Source organism: Corythoichthys intestinalis, chromosome 2, assembly GCF_030265065.1.
Source record: "Corythoichthys intestinalis isolate RoL2023-P3 chromosome 2, ASM3026506v1, whole genome shotgun sequence".
Classification (NCBI taxonomy): domain Eukaryota; kingdom Metazoa; phylum Chordata; class Actinopteri; order Syngnathiformes; family Syngnathidae; genus Corythoichthys; species Corythoichthys intestinalis.
The window spans coordinates 44347442-44365097 of NC_080396.1; the positions used below are offsets into that span (position 1 = coordinate 44347442).

The window sequence follows — 17656 nt, forward strand, 5'->3', positions numbered from 1 at the left end:
CTGATTCACGCATGCGTACACAGCGTACTCGGCGTAAATAAGGAAATGCGGAGGCGTAGGATTCATCCATCTGGAATTTTTTAACATGCAATTCATTTTCGTAGTTTTATACGGTGCTTTTTCTAACAATTGTTGTAATATTTTAAGCTTTTGCTTGTTTTTAAGCGAACCACTTTTCTCTGGCATTTACTTGTCAACAACTTCTTTTGTGCTATTTCCAGTAGAGGCCTGAATAGACAATGACTGAATATTATATAGAATGTCGTTACGTTTGTAAAAATGTCCTTCCTTAGTTCATGCTGATACTATAAAATGGCGTATTTATTTAATCCTCCAACATTTTCAACCCTCACTAAATAACCTCGGAGGTAACTCATGGCGTCCTCCAAAGCAGATACCGCAGTTAGCAATTGTTCCAAAGAAAATGTCCGTAGTAGCGGTCCCTCGGGTGACGCATCGGACAACCTCCAGAGGTATTGTCTTGATGATCTGATGAGCATCGCCACAGTAGGTGAGTTGCAAGAACATCTCAAACGTTCCTCTTTCGTATAGAGAACACCTTTTCAGAAAACATGTAAACAATACATGTCTAGGTACATTCCGGTTGGCAGATGAACGCTGCTGACTTGTACCGACAATGCTGCCAAAACTTGGGTTAGTCGTTTTGCTTCAACATTTAATATTCCTTAAAGGGAAAGACAACACCTCTTCATGTAAAAGACAGTTGCGCAAAGTATTCAAGTATGCAAATGGTTGATTTCTTAGACCTCTGGCAATGGAAAAAAATGTTTTCATGTAGAAAAAAAAATGACACAGCTGACGCATATATAAACTGATAGAAAAGGGCACAGGTGCACATTACAATGGGTATTAATGAGGGAAGGAGGAAGAGCGGACATTTTGGGATACAGTAATCACATCTCATTGGCCAAAATACTAATGTCATTGATTAAATGTTTGGAAATACTGGCTTCCCCAACTAATACCCATCATTTTCAGTTTATCCAACAAGATTCTTATAACAACAGGCGTTTTATCTTTCCATTTAGGCGTAAATCTATGTTTTATTCAGTTAATACCTACCAGCAATAACGAGTCTCTCAAACATGACTGTCGCAGTGTCACAGGAAATCCACAGTGCTGGAAAATACAAAAAAATAAGTAGCAGTACTAAAACAGAGAAGACCGAAAGGGCCCAAAACATTACATACTGTATACATTGACAGTAGGGGTGTAACGGTACACAAACATTTCGGTTCGGTACGTACCTCAGTTTTAAGGTCACGGTTCTGTTCATTTTCGGTACAGTAAGAAAACAAAATACATAATATAAATGTGCTAGTTATTTATTACACACTTTAGTGCTTTCAACAATAGGAACATTAGCCTGTACAAAGCTAGAATTCTGCTCAAAAAGTAGCGGGTATTTAAAGATAATCCAACAACAATTTGCCTTTCAGAGCCCGCGTATTGGTCAGCTTTCTTTCTGAAAGAAAGAAGAAAAAAGAAGTCCTGTGCTAAAGAGAAAAGCAATCCCGATGACAAAGATTTTAACATGTATTTTACAAATGAAATGCCTCAATGAAACTTTTTTTTCTTATGAACGGTTTTCAAAAGCTTTATTGGTGGATTTTCTCAAGTTAAAGCGCCACACAGAAATTAATAAATTTAATTGTGTAAGCAGGATTTGTGTATTATTCCTATTATTTAATTACAGGTGTTTTAGCTCATTTAAATGTATTATATTTCAATGGGCTATTATTTATTTTATTATGTGTTTATATTTTACAAATGTGATGTAGTATTCATTTATATTGTATATTTTATGTTGTATAACTTTAGTTCCTATGGAATATTAGTTCCTACTTGTTTTGTTGTGGTAGGAGGGTTTTGTATTGAACACGGGGCCGTGTTGGTTTTTATTATAGCAGAGAAGACAGCAGTAAATCAACAAAGACAAGTCAACTGTGCCCCGATCTACCACTCAAGAGATCGGATGGACTCAAAAAGTAGGTTATGATTGCATATTAGTTTGAAAATCGACCGGATCCACCGTATTTTTACACGAGTGACTTCCGGCCCGATCCTAGCTACCGGTAGTAGTATTGACGCAGGAGGGCCGCGTTGAGCTGCTTCTGGGACTCATCTAACACGCGGCCGCACTGCGACTGGTGTGCATTGGCTGATTGACTCTTAACGCCCGTGTTTCAATGCGTTCTCGCGGCGGCCACATTGTCGCGCCGTTGACATTTCTGGGTCATACTGTCCTGCTGTGTTGGTCCTCATTATAGTAGAGAAGACGGAGTAAATATAATCTACACAAAGAAACTCTAACTCGATCGACTCACAGCCTCGAAAAGTAAGGGTTATATCACGTCAAAAACTCGTTCGGTACGTGTCCATTCCGAACCGAGCACCACGTACCGAAACGGTTCAATACTATTACATGTACCGTTACACCCTTAATTGACAGTGATAGGCATCAAATCCATTTGATCTAGAATGGCTGCCATTGAATCATCACGCTTCAGTACAAAATAACATTAAAGCTGTTGGAAGAGTCAAAAGGTTGTTGATGTGTTTCCTTAGCTTTGCCATATTAGCACTTAGAACACTCAAAAACTTGCGTTTGCAATGTAAGAGTAGTTCATTTTTCAAAGCAACTCTGGTTTGTCTATCACCCTTAATGGCAGCCGATGAGTTAATATACCTCGTGTAGGCATGTGCCGGTATGAGATTTTCACGGTACGATAACCGTGAGCAAAAATACCGCGGTTTCACGGTATCACGGTATTGCAATTATAGCTCCAAAATTTTGAGATGTATGGGTTTAAAAAAAAAAAAAATCCATTGAACAGGATTTTTTCAAAACATACTTGCAAATTGGAACATGAATATAATGTGAAAATAAATAAATTAACAAAAAATAACAAATATTATATAAAATTAAAATAAATAGAACCTAGACTATACCCACAGCCACAGCTCAAGTTGCTCAATATTAGAGTAAGAACAAAATAATTTCTATAAAAAGTAAAAACACTTCTAAATAAAATTAAAAATATATACTGTATGACTTTTTTTTGAGGGGGGAAGCTCAAGTGAAGTTTCGTCATTTTCAGCCACTGTGTCAACTCTAGTCTACATGATGCCATGCCTTTGTGTTAAAAAGAACAAAGAATTCATAAGTTAATAAGTTAGTTAAAAATGTATAAGTTAGTTTTATAAATTAGTTAAAATGTAAATATTGTTGAGGAAAGGTTTCATCTAAAAAAAAAAAAAAAAAAAAGTGAGGAGTGAGACCTCCTTTCTCAATTAGCGATCTTTGACGCTATTCTTTTTCTTCCCCCCCTTCATTCAAGCTTTTCTCTCACTCATCGGCTGTGAGACATAAAAGAAGCTGCTCTCCCAGTTTAGCCTAGGCTAACATTCGTCTTTGTAAGTTTTAGTTAGTTTTTTATATTGAATTTGAAAGGAAAATGTGTGTTTTGTTTTTGGCGAACTTTTTAATGGAGCTACTGCTATCCTGTTGAACCTAATCACACGTGGAAAAATACAATTGTACAGCGTTTTAAATGTATTTATTTGTATATTTCACCACGATTTGAGAGCTCAATAAATTGAAGAAAAGTACGCCTTGTGTTTGGAGGATTTGTTTTTGGGTTTGCTGGCTGTTTAGTGACACTCACAGCAACAAACGGGAAGGGGTGAGCGGTGCCGCACCAAGCCACTTCGGCTGCATTTTGGCACATGAAAAATAGCGAATACCGTACTAAGGTATGACGGAAAATTTTAGTGGTTTTGAAACCGCGACGTTTTCACACCACGGTAAACCGTGAAACCGGTAACCGGCACATGTCTAACCTCGTAGTATCTTTTAGAGATTCTCTAGATTGGTGTGCTGATTGCAAACGCTTAGTCTGCCTAGTTAGCAGTATATACAGTGTATCACAAAAGTGAGTACACCCCTCGCATTACTGCAGATATTTAAGTATATCTTTTCATGGGACAACACTGACAAAATGACACTTTGACACAATGAAAAGTAGTCTGTGTGCAGCTTATATAATAGAGTTAATTTATTTTCCCGCAAAAGCCCGCAAACAGTTTGCTGAAGACGTATCAACAACGCACATGGATTACTGGAACCATGTCCTATGGTCTGATAAGACGGGCGGGCTTAATTGTGTACCGTCTTCAGAAGAAGCTTCCTCCTGGGGTGACAGCCATGCACACCAATTTGATGTAGAGTGTGGCGTATGGTCTCAGCACTAACAGGCTGACCCCCCCACCTCTTTAATCTCTGCAGCAACGCTGACAGCACTCCTGTAACGAGCCACATGACATTTTGGAGGGTACTCAATGTGGACATTTAGGGATGTACGTTTTTTTCATTGGGGTTTACTTGCTTTTGTTGCCAGGGGTTTACATATTAATGCCTATATTTTGAGTTATTTTGAGAGGAAAATAAATTGACTCTATTATATAAGTTCCACACAGACTACTTTTCATTGTGTCAAAGTGTAATTTTGTCAGTATTGACCCATGAAAAGATATACTTAGATATCTGCAGAAATGCGAGGGGTGTACTCACTTTTGTGACACACTGTAGTTAACACTTGCATGTTTGCCACCCTTCCTTCGTTGTGTCTCCTTTACTCAGGCACTGGAACTTTTGGTCGCGTATACCTAGTTCGTGACAAGAACAGCAGGATCTTTTATGCCCTGAAGCAAATGAGGATACCTGATGTGATACGCCTGAAGCAGGAGCAGCATGTACACAACGAGAAGGCGGTTCTAAAAGAGGTCAACCACCCCTTCCTCATACAACTGTGAGTTTTTTCCCCACACGTTCTTGCAAAGATCCAAACATTCATGTACAGTGAGAACCATGCCCATGTCTTATGGCCGATTCCATCGGAAGAATCTTTCATGCAACTTGGAGCCCAAGAATGTGAATGAGCTTGAAGCCTTTGCTCATCGGAAATACGATAAGATTCACATCTGAGGATGTCATCACTGCCAGAGGGTGTTGCACTACTTATGTAAGGGATTGAATAATTTTGTTAGAGAGGAAATCTCTAAAATGACATATATTGGCATATTTCCAAAAATATTGTACCAATTTAAGTTGCGTCTAAGGCCTATCGGTAAAATATTTTAAAGAATTGCATGAGAATAATTTTGAACACAAACACTCAATAAATAATCACATAGGAGTGAAGTCTCTGCATTACTTCCCTTTAGTTCTAACACGATGGACCATCAAGATATGAGCACAGACCATTTAATGTGTCTGTAACCGGTGTGTCAGTGCCGCTCCGCATTCCGCTCCCACCTCTGACCAGGCCGGGGCGCGAACCGCGCGCCACGATGCTTCCACTCGGCAGGCAAGGACGGTAACCACTGCGCCAATAAAGCCCGAGCCAATGGTGCAGCCACTAGCGTCCTTACATGAAGGAATCGGCAGGGAGGTTTCCACGCTCCTCAACGGACCTGAGTGTACCCGTTACATCTCCAATCCATGTTACCCCTAAAAATAATTCTAGGCATCATTTTCAAGGCTAAATAGTTTGGAGGAAAAAAATTTAAAGTATAAAAGCAATGTTTTTTATATACGAGCACTTACCTTGGAGGGTGAAGTCTTCTAGCAGTGTAACAAAAGTGCGAGCTAGCACTGCAGTATGAGGAGAGCAAGAACTGCGAGATTCCCCCTGACCACTTAAAATTAGTGATGGGACGAAATGGGCCGAGGTTCCGAAGCTTGTGTCGAGTAATGGGAGGGGTGTTTCCACGAGGCTTGTAGCGAGGCGCGCGTCATTTCGGCAGAACCCGGAAATGATGGCGTGAGAAGCCTCGCCGGCCGGCTGAAGCTGATGTATGCTTCGGAAGTGATCCGACGTTCGGCGCGCATTGCAAACACAGTAGGCTACAGACTACGGTATAAATTGGTTGCAAAACGCAATGGCGATCGCCTGTTATCTCACATTTTGTGCATTTCGGGCTCCTGTACTTGTTACATGATCTGTGCGCAACAGTGCAACCAGTGCAATCTTTTTTCGAGCCTTGTCCTTTGCTTGCGATGGAAATTGCGCAAAAAAAAAAGCGATCCTCCCCTGTATGGGAACATTTTCATTTGATTGCTTTCAATAAGGTAAGGGAGAAGAACTACATTAATATAAATGTGAGTGTGTGTACCTATCTGAACCAAACATCAACAGAATGAACAATCCATTAGTGTACTGGGAGGCACAAAAGAATACCTACCCAAATTTATAAAAACTGACACTCACATTTATCAGCACCCCAGCTTCATCTGTGCCTTGTGAAAGAAGAATATTTTCTAAAGCTGGTGAAATATTGTCCAAAAAAAAAGAAACCGTTTAAAGCCAGCCACTGTGGGAAAACTATTATTTCTCAACAAAAATGAATAACAAATTATCCTTAGTACTTGTTTTGTTATTTTTGTTTTGTTATTTTGTTCACATACTAAATTACTAACATAAGCACATTCATATCTTTCTCATAATCAAATAACCATTGAATTCTTAACAATGTTGACCTCTTGGGCTTGTAGACCACTTGATGGCGCCATAGAGTAAATGAAGCACAATGAAGCTTTGCTACATGTGCAAACCAATTGGCTGCAAAGCTTCATTGCTTCATAAGGCTTCATTTGGCCATCACTACTTAAAATACGTCTCAAAGAACGTCTGCCTCTGCCTTTAAGATTTTCTTACAATGTGTGAAGAGGTGTCATTGACCAAACCTATATCACGGCCAGGATGCATCAATTCAGGATGTTTTGCATCCACAAAGGTTTTTACCACCTCCCAGTGCACAAACATATCTATTATCTCCTTCCTTGTCACTGACAACTCTGGTTTATTGATGCGAGATGCCCATATGCCACCTAGCGGGACGCCAAGACATTTGGGGAGACAAAGCGAAAGAGTTTGCATGCTACCTGACAGGATGCCGAGGCACTCTGATGCACCAAATGAAAAGTTTGTCAAAATTACTTCTTTTATCGTTTACACAGTTGAAGTGCCTTAACTATCAAAGCCTTGTGACATCATCAGTTATTTGGCTGAGCGAAAACCACTCTGTAATGAAAGAAAAGTCACAATGAAAAAAAAAATGTAAAGAAAAACAACAACTATCTGTGTATAAATGTTATGTTTCTGGTATAGGTCCCAATAGAATATGAAACTGAGAAATCACAAAACCAAACATTATTTGACTTTTGTGGTCCAGTAAAATTATTGTTGTTTAACTGTCCAGTCCAACAACATATCTACATCTTTGGTTGGTCCGATGGCGGTGAGATTTCAATTGATTGCTACAGTGAGTTACAGAACCTAAAATCATTTTCGATTCCTTACTCTGATGTAAAGCTTTGGAACAAACTAGATTCTGCAGTGACCAGCTCAGGGTCATTGGCTGTTTTTAAGAGGAGGTATAAACAAAGCTTATTAAATAATTATGTTGCTGACTCAAGCTAACTTGGACATAATAAGAACTATACAAATGTTAAATAATGTCTGGTTTGTACAAATGTTAAATAATGTCTGGGTGGCAACTCAAAGCTGGAAGCAAAACCGAGTGTACCCAAAACAATGGAAGACAAAAAAAAACCCAAAAAAACAAAGGGAACTCAAAGCCAATGCAAACAGAACTCACAGACAACTGACTTCAAATTCTTCAAATTTGTAACGACATGGGACTGGTCGATTGGCCACTGTCCTGCCAGAACCTGGGCAACGCACCTGCCTGGAAAACATTTTTACGTCTGGATATTGTGGAGGATAGCTGGGGTAGACGGCGGCCGCTGTGTCTGACCACACTCGAAGAGGAACGATATCGAGGATGTTTCCTTATGGTGCGCTGCTGGCAGCTTCTGATTGTGCCAGGTGGGACAGTGATCGCTGGGACGGTCCTTCTGAAGGACCTAGCGACGCCAGTCCCCCAGGCCATGAGTCCACAACCGAAATGGCGATGCAACCTACTACGAAGCTGCGCAACCTTGAGATGAATGTTCGTAGGGAGTCAGCAAGGAACAAAAACTGCGACGAGGATTAAGTCAACAAAAGGAGTGTGGCGGACACGGCCTACCATCGGTCCTCAGCTATTCCCTATCTTCTGGATCGAATCAACTGCATAAACTAAGTACTAAATTATGAACTTGTCTACTGGATCTAATCAACATAACGAGCACATCGATCGACTAAGGACTATTGGGAAAATGAACAATCAGAGGGGATGGTTATTATTTAAAAAAAAAAAACAACAACAAAAAAACTTGTGGTCATTACAAAATCTGAATGTCAAAAATTTTATATTTGATATTTTCTGCGTCCTTTATGGTGTACTGGGGACGGGTTTCAATAAGCTTCGGCTTCTCCCGTCAGCTCTTTTCTTTTCGAGTTGAATTAATTGTAAACACATATAAATGCTGTATGTTTGTTTGGATTTGTCATGCCTGAAGGGAAAAATAAATAAATACAGGAACGGGCAGATCAACTAGATGCCCGAAGTTCGTTAACCTGCGTATAACCTGTGCTGCCATGCATACAAAAGAACTCAACGTACCCCAATATCAGTCTTGTTTTTGTCACACATTTTGAACATGTGAAGGAAACTATGGCGCGTTTTTGTCTCGTTCTCGTCTCCTCGTCAGACCAAAACTTGCATTTGGCTCGTTATGTTTTAGTCCCCCAAAACACGTTTTAAGCTTGTTACCGTCTCGTCATCGTCATGAAAAAAGTGTTCGTTGGCGAAAACTACATTGCCCAATATCAAACTGAAATTTGACACCAACAGTTGTAAGAAAATTGAGATGAGATGGTCATTGTTTCAGTGTAGTATATGTAGGTTTTGGTGGCATTTTTGTTTGGTAGTGTGCTTTGAGATTGTTCGAATGCCATGCTTTTTTCAGTAAAGGCGAGGAAACTGCGACCTTATCTACATTTTATTCTCTGTGTCAGGTTTTGGACGCACCATGATGAATGCTTCCTTTATATGCTAATGGACTATGTGCCCGGCGGCGAGCTTTTCAGCTACCTTCGTAGCCGAGGCCGCTTCAGTAACACCACTGGTCTCTTCTACGCCTCTGAGATTGTCTGTGCTATTGAATACCTCCACTCCAAAGATATAGTTTACCGTGACCTGAAGCCAGAGAACATCCTGCTGGACAGGGAAGGGCACATCCGGCTGACTGACTTTGGCTTTGCCAAGAAGCTTTCTGACAGGTAAAATGATTCAGCTTTTTTAATGATCTAAGAAGTTTTAGTCGTATTTTTTTTCCCAGTCACTGCACAATGTTCTGCTCCTTCTGATGTATGTAGATTGTACATTGGCTTACTGGGCGCAGTATAATATGTTACACACTCAATAATGAGTTGAAATACTTGGCAGAATTGTTTCATCAGTCTGTCTTTTTTGTTCCGGAGTAGAACCTGGACTCTGTGCGGCACTCCAGAGTATCTTGCGCCAGAAGTCATCCAGAGCAAAGGTCATTGCCGTGCAGTGGACTGGTGGGCTCTTGGCATTCTCATCTTTGAAATGTTGGCTGGGTGCGTACCAAAGATACAAAAGCTCAAGAAGAACGTGGAGATAAACTCTGTAGTGAAAACTCAACGAGAAGAAATATTAAACACTGCAAATATGCCAGTGATATACAATGTGGCGTGGCATGAAAAGCCTTACAGTTTCTTTGTTTGACCTAATTTACAGAGGACCAAATGGGACAGAAAGAAATATAATAATGAATTTTTAAAGAAATACTTAAATGTGTCTTGAGATATTAAACAGAATTTGAAACTATTAGTTCATTATCATTTATATATGGTCTTTGTGTTATTTTTTTAATGGTACTGTATCATACGATTTTAGCTCAATAAAAGTTGAGAAACGCACTAGAATGTATATAACTATGTATATATAACTACTCTGGTGACCACGGCGTTGTAGAAAATATTTGCCCTATTCTTAACAAGTGCTATATTAAATCTTTTGCGCTCAGATGCAAAGAAATTAAGTTTTAATTCCTTCTCCCCAGGCACCCACCATTTTTTGATGACAATCCATTTGGAATCTATCAGAAAATTCTGGCGGGAAAACTAGATTTCCCGCGTCATCTGGATTTTTATGTCAAGTAAGCTTTTTGTACTTAAAAAAGTATAGTTGTTTTATGACTAACATTAGATAATGTACGTGAATAATGTTTGAATTAAAATGTATTGCAAAAAAGTTAAGTAAAACAACCAGGACTTTCTGCCAATAAATTAATTACGTATTGGAAAAAGTTTTAGTATCAAGTCTAATCATTTCCCTATGGTGACAAAAAGTCAATTCCTATCATTTTTGGAGTGCAATTTTAATATGTAGATTGTATTATTTTTGATATTTGCAAATATGAAGTGACTTTGAGCAGCAATCAACACAGATTGTGTTTTTTTTTTTAACAGAGACCTAATCAAGAAATTTCTAGTAATTGACCGAGCTAGACGACTTGGGAACATGAAGGTGAGTTCATATTCACATTGAACATTTGAAAACCATTGTTCATGTCATCAGTGTATTTCAGATTTAGCATTGGAAAGATAAATATAAGACATGTTTTTTCACTTTTTGTCCCAAAGTATAATTGAAAAAAGCTTTATTTATACATACACAGTGCCTTGCAAAAGTATTCGGCCCCCTTGAATCATGCAACCTTTCGCCACATTTCAGGCTTCAAACATAAAGATATGAAATTTATTTTTTTTGTCAAGAATCAACAACAAGTGGGACACAATCGTGAAGTGGAACAACATTTAATGGATAATTTAAACTTTTTTAACAAATAAAAAACTGAAAAGTGGGGCGTGCAATATTATTCGGCCCCTTTACTGTCAGTGCAGCAAACTCACTCCAGAAGTTCTGTGAGGATCTCTGAATGATCCAATGTTGTCCTAAATGACCGATGATGATAAATAGAATCCACCTGTGTGTAATCAAGTCTCCGTATAAATGCACCTGCTCTGTGATAGTCTCAGGGTTCTGTTTAAAGTGCAGAGAGCATTATGAAAACCAAGGAACACACCAGGCAGGTCCGAGATACTGTTGTGGAGAAGTTTAAAGCCGAATTTGGATACAAAAAGATTTCCCAAGCTTTAAACATCTCAAGGAGCACTGTGCAAGCCATCATATTGAAATGGAAGGAGCATCAGACCACTGCAAATCTACCAAGACCCGGCCGTCCTTCCAAACTTTCTTCTCAAACAAGGAGAAAACTGATCAGAGATGCAGCCAAGAGGCCCATGATCACAAAACTGATCAGAGATGCAGCCAAGAGGCCCATGATCACTCTGGATGAACTGCAGAGATCTACAGCTGAGGTGGGAGAGTCTGTCCATAGGACAACAATCAGTCGTACACTGCACAAATCTGGCCTTTATGGAAGAGTGGCAAGAAGAAAGCCATTTCTCAAAGATATCCATAAAAAGTCTCGTTTAAAGTTTGCCACAAGCCACCTGGGAGACACACCAAACATGTGGAAGAAGGTGCTCTGGTCAGATGAAACCAAAATTAAACTTTTTGGCCACAATGCAAAACGATATGTTAGGCGTAAAAGCAACACAGCTCATCACCCTGAACACACCATCCCCTCTGTCAAACATGGTGGTGGCAGCATCATGGTTTGGGCCTGCTTTTCTTCAGCAGGGACAGGGAAGATGGTTAAAATTGACGGGAAGATGGATGCAGTCAAATACAGGAACATTCTGGAAGAAAACCTGTTGGTATCTGCACAAGACCTGAGACTGGGACGGAGATTTATCTTCCAACAGGACAATGATCCAAAACATAAAGCCAAATCTACAATGGAATGGTTCAAAAATAAACGTATCCAGGTGTTAGAATGGCCAAGTCAAAGTCCAGACCTGAATCCAATCGAGAATCTGTGGAAAGAGCTGAAGACTGCTGTTCACAAACACTCTCCATCCAACCTCACTGAGCTCGAGCTGTTTTGCAAGGAAGAATGGGCAAGAATGTCAGTCTCTCGATGTGCAAAACTGATAGAAACATACCCCAAGCGACTTGCAGCTGTAATTGGAGCAAAAGGTGGCGCTACAAAGTATTAACGCAAGGGGGCCGAATAATATTGCACGCCCCACTTTTCAGTTTTTTATTTGTTAAAAAAGTTTAAATTATCCAATAAATTTTGTTCCACTTCACGTTTGTGTCCCACTTGTTGTTGATTCTTGACAAAAAATTTAAATGTTATATCTTTATGTTTGAAGCCTGAAATGTGGCGAAAGGTTGCAAGGTTCAAGGGGGCCGAATACTTTTGCAAGGCACTGTGTATTAAAATAAATTGTTTTATAAGCACTACAAATGTAATAACTACCCCAATAATAACCCTAACCCTAAATGCTTCATTGAGTGAGTCTACTCAAATCCACTCAAGCTGCTCACATACACACAATGAGTTGCCACAGCAACTATTTAACAAGTAATAATGATGATTGACGCATGGGGCGCTTTGAGGTTTTGGCTTCTAAGTGTCTCTGGCAAGACCAAACCTTAATGTCTGTTAATCATCGTTAACTTTAATAAGAAAATCTCGTGCATTGTCTGACCAAGAAAAACGGCAGGAGTGATAGTGAGAGTCTACATGATCGGCTTGGGACAGCTCTATAAAATTATTTTTTAATTGAAAAAAAAAAATCCGCGATGCACTGAGGGCGCAAAGTTTGAAGCACTAAGTAGCGAAGGATCAATGTATTCCAAAACTATATAACCTTTTTTGAAATTAAAAAAAGACCTTTCTTTTTCATGCGTTATTTAACCCCTGTAGACCTGAGCATGCTGCGGAAGGACATGACACGTTCGCGTCTCTAAATCAATAAATACACTGAATTTAGTCGCTATTGCCATTTCTGGAAGATGATTGGATGAAACTTTACCAATCAAAATTAAATTATGAGGTTTACCACGCCCTCTTTGCTATTTTGGCTCTAAAATGGCTGAGACAAAACTCAACTTCAAAAAGGCAAATATAAGTGCTCATTTCTCATTAAAAACTATGTAACTTTAACATTACAAATAACCAATAAAACCATGAAATATCCTCGACCAAAAAACTGCGCTGTTTTGGTATTTCAGTAGAGTAAAAATCAGCAAAGATTTTTTATTTTTTTCCCAGCAGAAAAAATACTGTTCTGAAGAGGTTCACACAGAGAACACTTTTATTTTTAAAGTTCATTTACATTTGCAACAAATTTATCACTTTTTCCTGTAAAAACCATAATGTGCATTTGCAGTGTAGTATTCGTATTAGTCATGTTAAGAGGATATGATCAGACATGATTTGAGTTTTTGCCCAAGGAAAAGATTCAATGCATGCTTTCAAAATGTCAAACCAGCAATTACGTAACTAATAGAATTACATGCCTTGGTGTTTTTCTGTTTAACACAAAGTTATAAAAATAATAACCATATAATACCACTTTTAAGTGTGTACAAATAATTATCTTCATTTTTTGCCGCTAGGAATTTCAGTTACACTTAATGCAATATTGAGATTTTTCCAAATGTCCTTAGATTGTGATTAGAGTTTAGGAACGGTGTTAGGGTAAGGATACTTAATGACATCTGTCATAAGCATTCATTACTGGTCATGACAGTGTCATGTCATAATTATGACGGTCTTTTGACACGGAGTTCAATTAAAGTGTTACTGGAATTTCTCTACAAGGGATTTTTTTGCTTATTATGCTAATTACAGGCATGAAAATCTCTCACCTTTCGGCGAAATTTGCCGTTTTGAAGTAAAAAAGGACGACCTACGTGAATTGCGTAGATCCGAGGAGAAATTTTTTTTGGGAGGAGAGGGGGGGGTCGGGAGGTTTTATTTAATTATTATTATTATCATCATGTGATTAACTTAGTATGTAAACTGAGCACTTAAGAACACAGTCAGCAAATCCTTCTAGATACTTCGCTGACGAGAACCAATCATCGGCCCAAGCTGCGTTCCATTATTCCAAACGCGCGCACTCCTTACGCGTGTACATGGAATGCTCGGAGAGCCTTCGGTTGAATTGCAAAGCTGCGAAAACAAAAAGCAGGCCTTATCCACATCGGGGCAGACCAGAGCGCAGCATACACACTTGCCTGTATTTGCCAGCAGATTGAATTTGGTGAGTAACGGTTTCAATCGTTTTCACGTTTTGCGATATAAAAAAGTTACTGCCATTCGTTGCAGCTTGCGTTGAACACTGCCAGAGCTAGCCAAATCTCCCATGAAAAAAAATAGCTCCCGTTAAATTGGCGTCAAGCTTGTGTATTTAGCGGTAATATAAACGAAGAAACACACTGTTGAGTCAAATTAAGCGGCATTCTCTCGGATGGAGGGGGCGCCTCACATCGCTCCCGTCGTCCGCCGAAGACGTGTTATTTTCGGCTTGGATTTGAGCTGACGGCCGGTGTCGGCACAACACCGGCCCGATGAGTGGTGGGAATGAGTCCTGCTTCTTAAAGCTTTTCAGAAATACAGGGATCCCTCGTTTTTCGCGGTTAATGGGGACCAGAACCCGCCGCAATAAGTGAAAACCGCGAAGTAGCGCCCCCCCCCCCCCCCCCCATTTTTTGTGCGTGTTCAATGCATTTATTCGGATTTTACATTGGAAAAAAGATACATATATATAAGACATGTTTTTTTCACTTTTTTCACCAAAGTATCATTTATAAATGGTTTTCAAGCACTTCAAAATGTAAGAATTATGATCAGTTTTAAACATGTTACTGCCCCACCGAATTATTTTTAAACAAGAATAAAGTAGTTAGAAAATGCTTGGCTTTATTAAAAGCTTCATACAGTGCCTTGCAAAAGTATTCGGCCCCCTTGAATCTTGCAACCTTTCGCCACATTTCAGGCTTCAAACATAAAGATATGAAATTTAATTTTTTTGTCAAGAATCAACAACAAGTGTGACATAATCGTGAAGTGGAACAACATTTATTGGATAATTTAAACTTTTTTAACAAATAAAAAACTGAAAAGTGGGGCGTGCAATATTATTCAGCCCCTTTACTTTCAGTGTAGCAAACTCACTCCAGAAGTTCAGTGAGGATCTCTGAATGATCCAATGTTGTCCTAAATGACCGATGATGATAAATAGAATCCACCTGTGTGTAATCAAGTCTCCGTATAAATGCACCTGCTCTGTGATAGTCTCAGGGTTCTGTTTAAAGTGCAGAGAGCATTATGAAAACCAAGGAACACACCAGGCAGGTCCGAGATACTGTTGTGGAGAAGTTTAAAGCCGGATTTGGATACAAAAAGATTTCCCAAGCTTTAAACATCTCAAGGAGCACTGTGCAAGCCATCATATTGAAATGGAAGGAGCATCAGACCACTGCAAATCTACCAAGACCCGGCCGTCCTTCCAAACTTTCTTCTCAAACAAGGAGAAAACTGATTAGAGATGCAGCCAAGAGGCCCATGATCACTCTGGATGAACTGCAGAGATCTACAGCTGAGGTGGGAGAGTCTGTCCATAGGACAACAATCAGTCGTACACTGCACAAATCTGGCCTTTATGGAAGAGTGGCAAGAAGAAAGCCATTTCTCAAAGATATCCATAAAAAGTCTTGTTTAAAGTTTGCCACAAGCCACCTGGGAGACACACCAAACATGTGGAAGAAGGTGCTCTGGTCAGATGAAACCAAAATTGAACTTTTTGGACACAATGCAAAACGATATGTTTGGCGTAAAAGCAACACAGTTCATCACCCTGAACACACCATCCCCACTTTCAAACATGGTGGTGGCAGCATCATGGTTTGGGCCTGCTTTTCTTCAGCAGGGACGGGGAAGATGGTTAAAATTGACGGGAAGATGGATGCAGCCAAATACAGGAACATTCTGGAAGAAAACCTGTTGGTATCTGCACAAGACCTGAGACTGGGACGGAGATTTATCTTCCAACAGGACAATGATCCAAAACATAAAGCCAAATCTACAATGGAATGGTTCAAAAATAAACGTATCCAGGTGTTAGAATGGCCAAGTCAAAGTCCAGACCTGAATCCAATCGAGAATCTGTGGAAAGAGCTGAAGACTGCTGTTCACAAACACTCTCCATCCAACCTCACTGAGCTCGAGCTGTTTTGCAAGGAAGAATGGGCAAGAATGTCAGTCTCTCGATGTGCAAAACTGATAGAAACATACCCCAAGCGACTTGCAGCTGTAATTGGAGCAAAAGGTGGCGCTACAAAGTATTAACGCAAGGGGGCCGAATAATATTGCACGCCCCACTTTTCAGTTTTTTATTTGTTAAAAAAGTTTAAATTATCCAATAAATTTTGTTCCACTTCACGATTGTGTCCCACTTGTTGTTGATTCTTGACAAAAAATTAAAATGTTATATCTTTATGTTTGAAGCCTGAAATGTGGCGAAAGGTTGCAAGGTTCAAGGGGGCCGAATACTTTTGCAAGGCACTGTAGTGAGTCTACTCAAAACCCTCTCAGGCTTTGGTAAACGGTGATTGGCACATGTGCAAAGTTTTTCTTTTTATATATATTTTTTTGTTTGAAGCAACTTATTTGATTGAATAATAAAGACACAAATGTCCTAGCCAAAATGTGGCCCAAACGCAAAACATTACTTAAATGGAAAAATTTGTTTCAATCAAGAAAAATAGTTTTCAAATGCTTTTTTTGTCTCAAATTTATTATTGCAATCAAAAACATTTTTTTTTTTATTGAAGCTACTTTTTGGGATTAAAAGTATATACTGTATTTTGATTGAAGCAACTTTGTTTTTGATAGAAGTAACTTTGTTTTTTGATTGAATAATAAAAACACAAATCTAACTCCATCGTTATTGAGTGAGAAAGAAATTAAGAAAGCTTTAAAACTAAAAGCCACCGGGGAGTCTGTTTGTTTTTTTAAATATTTATATTTCATTACATAGACATGCGTCGTAGGGAAGGGAGATTGAGGGATAAAAAAAGGAGTTAGATGAGGCTGCTAAAGGCAGTGGATACCTCATCAGCTGGGTGAATAGCAGACCTGGTAAGAACAAGTTTGCAAGGATAGTCGGGTATTAAATCCATTTATAAACACAATTACAATGTTATTTTTCTATAAGATTTTTATGTCATTGCTTTATTAATCATTAGGTGCTAGAGTTGTTAAGTATGGATAATAATGAAATAATAGTTTTAAGAAAACTGTGCTGTTGGTGGCTCAGTGACCATCTGATGTGGTTTGTTCTCAGATGAACAAGTTGAGGAAGGAAGTTTTGATGCAGAGGTTGAAGGAAGAAAAGAGGCAGACTGACTGAGTCACAGCCAGAAAGTGTTGATGACAGTTTTGATTTCTATTCACTGTTGCCCCCTCCCAATTAAAGTATGTCACAGTCGCAGCCAATTATTATGTAAAGCTGGTTAAAATTGAAGTTATGTTGTTTTAAGGTGTATTAAATACTTGTTCATGTGCCCCTTTTGATCTACGAGCACCCACCCCTCCACCGGTCTCTGCATGGCCCTGCCGAAACACAGTGTGGGTCGACAGAGCTCAATATTTTGTTGGGGTGTACAATACAGTGTACTGGAATATATTTCCTCCACACCCTTCTCACCTTTTTAACCTCTGACCCATTTT

The 17656-nt window shown here is 39.2% G+C and overlaps 1 protein-coding gene across 1 annotated transcript in view; it reads left to right on the top strand.

Annotated features, from left to right (window-relative positions):
- Window positions 1-17656, top strand: part of prkx (protein kinase X-linked) — a 22615-nt gene continuing 4959 nt past the window's right edge. The window contains exons 1-6 of the mRNA XM_057820825.1: window positions 1-511; window positions 4664-4832; window positions 8988-9251; window positions 9456-9575; window positions 10061-10156; window positions 10470-10527. Coding sequence (XP_057676808.1) covers window positions 376-511; window positions 4664-4832; window positions 8988-9251; window positions 9456-9575; window positions 10061-10156; window positions 10470-10527 — 843 coding nt within the window. The 5' untranslated portion in view covers window positions 1-375. The remainder of the gene's footprint in view (window positions 512-4663; window positions 4833-8987; window positions 9252-9455; window positions 9576-10060; window positions 10157-10469; window positions 10528-17656) is intronic.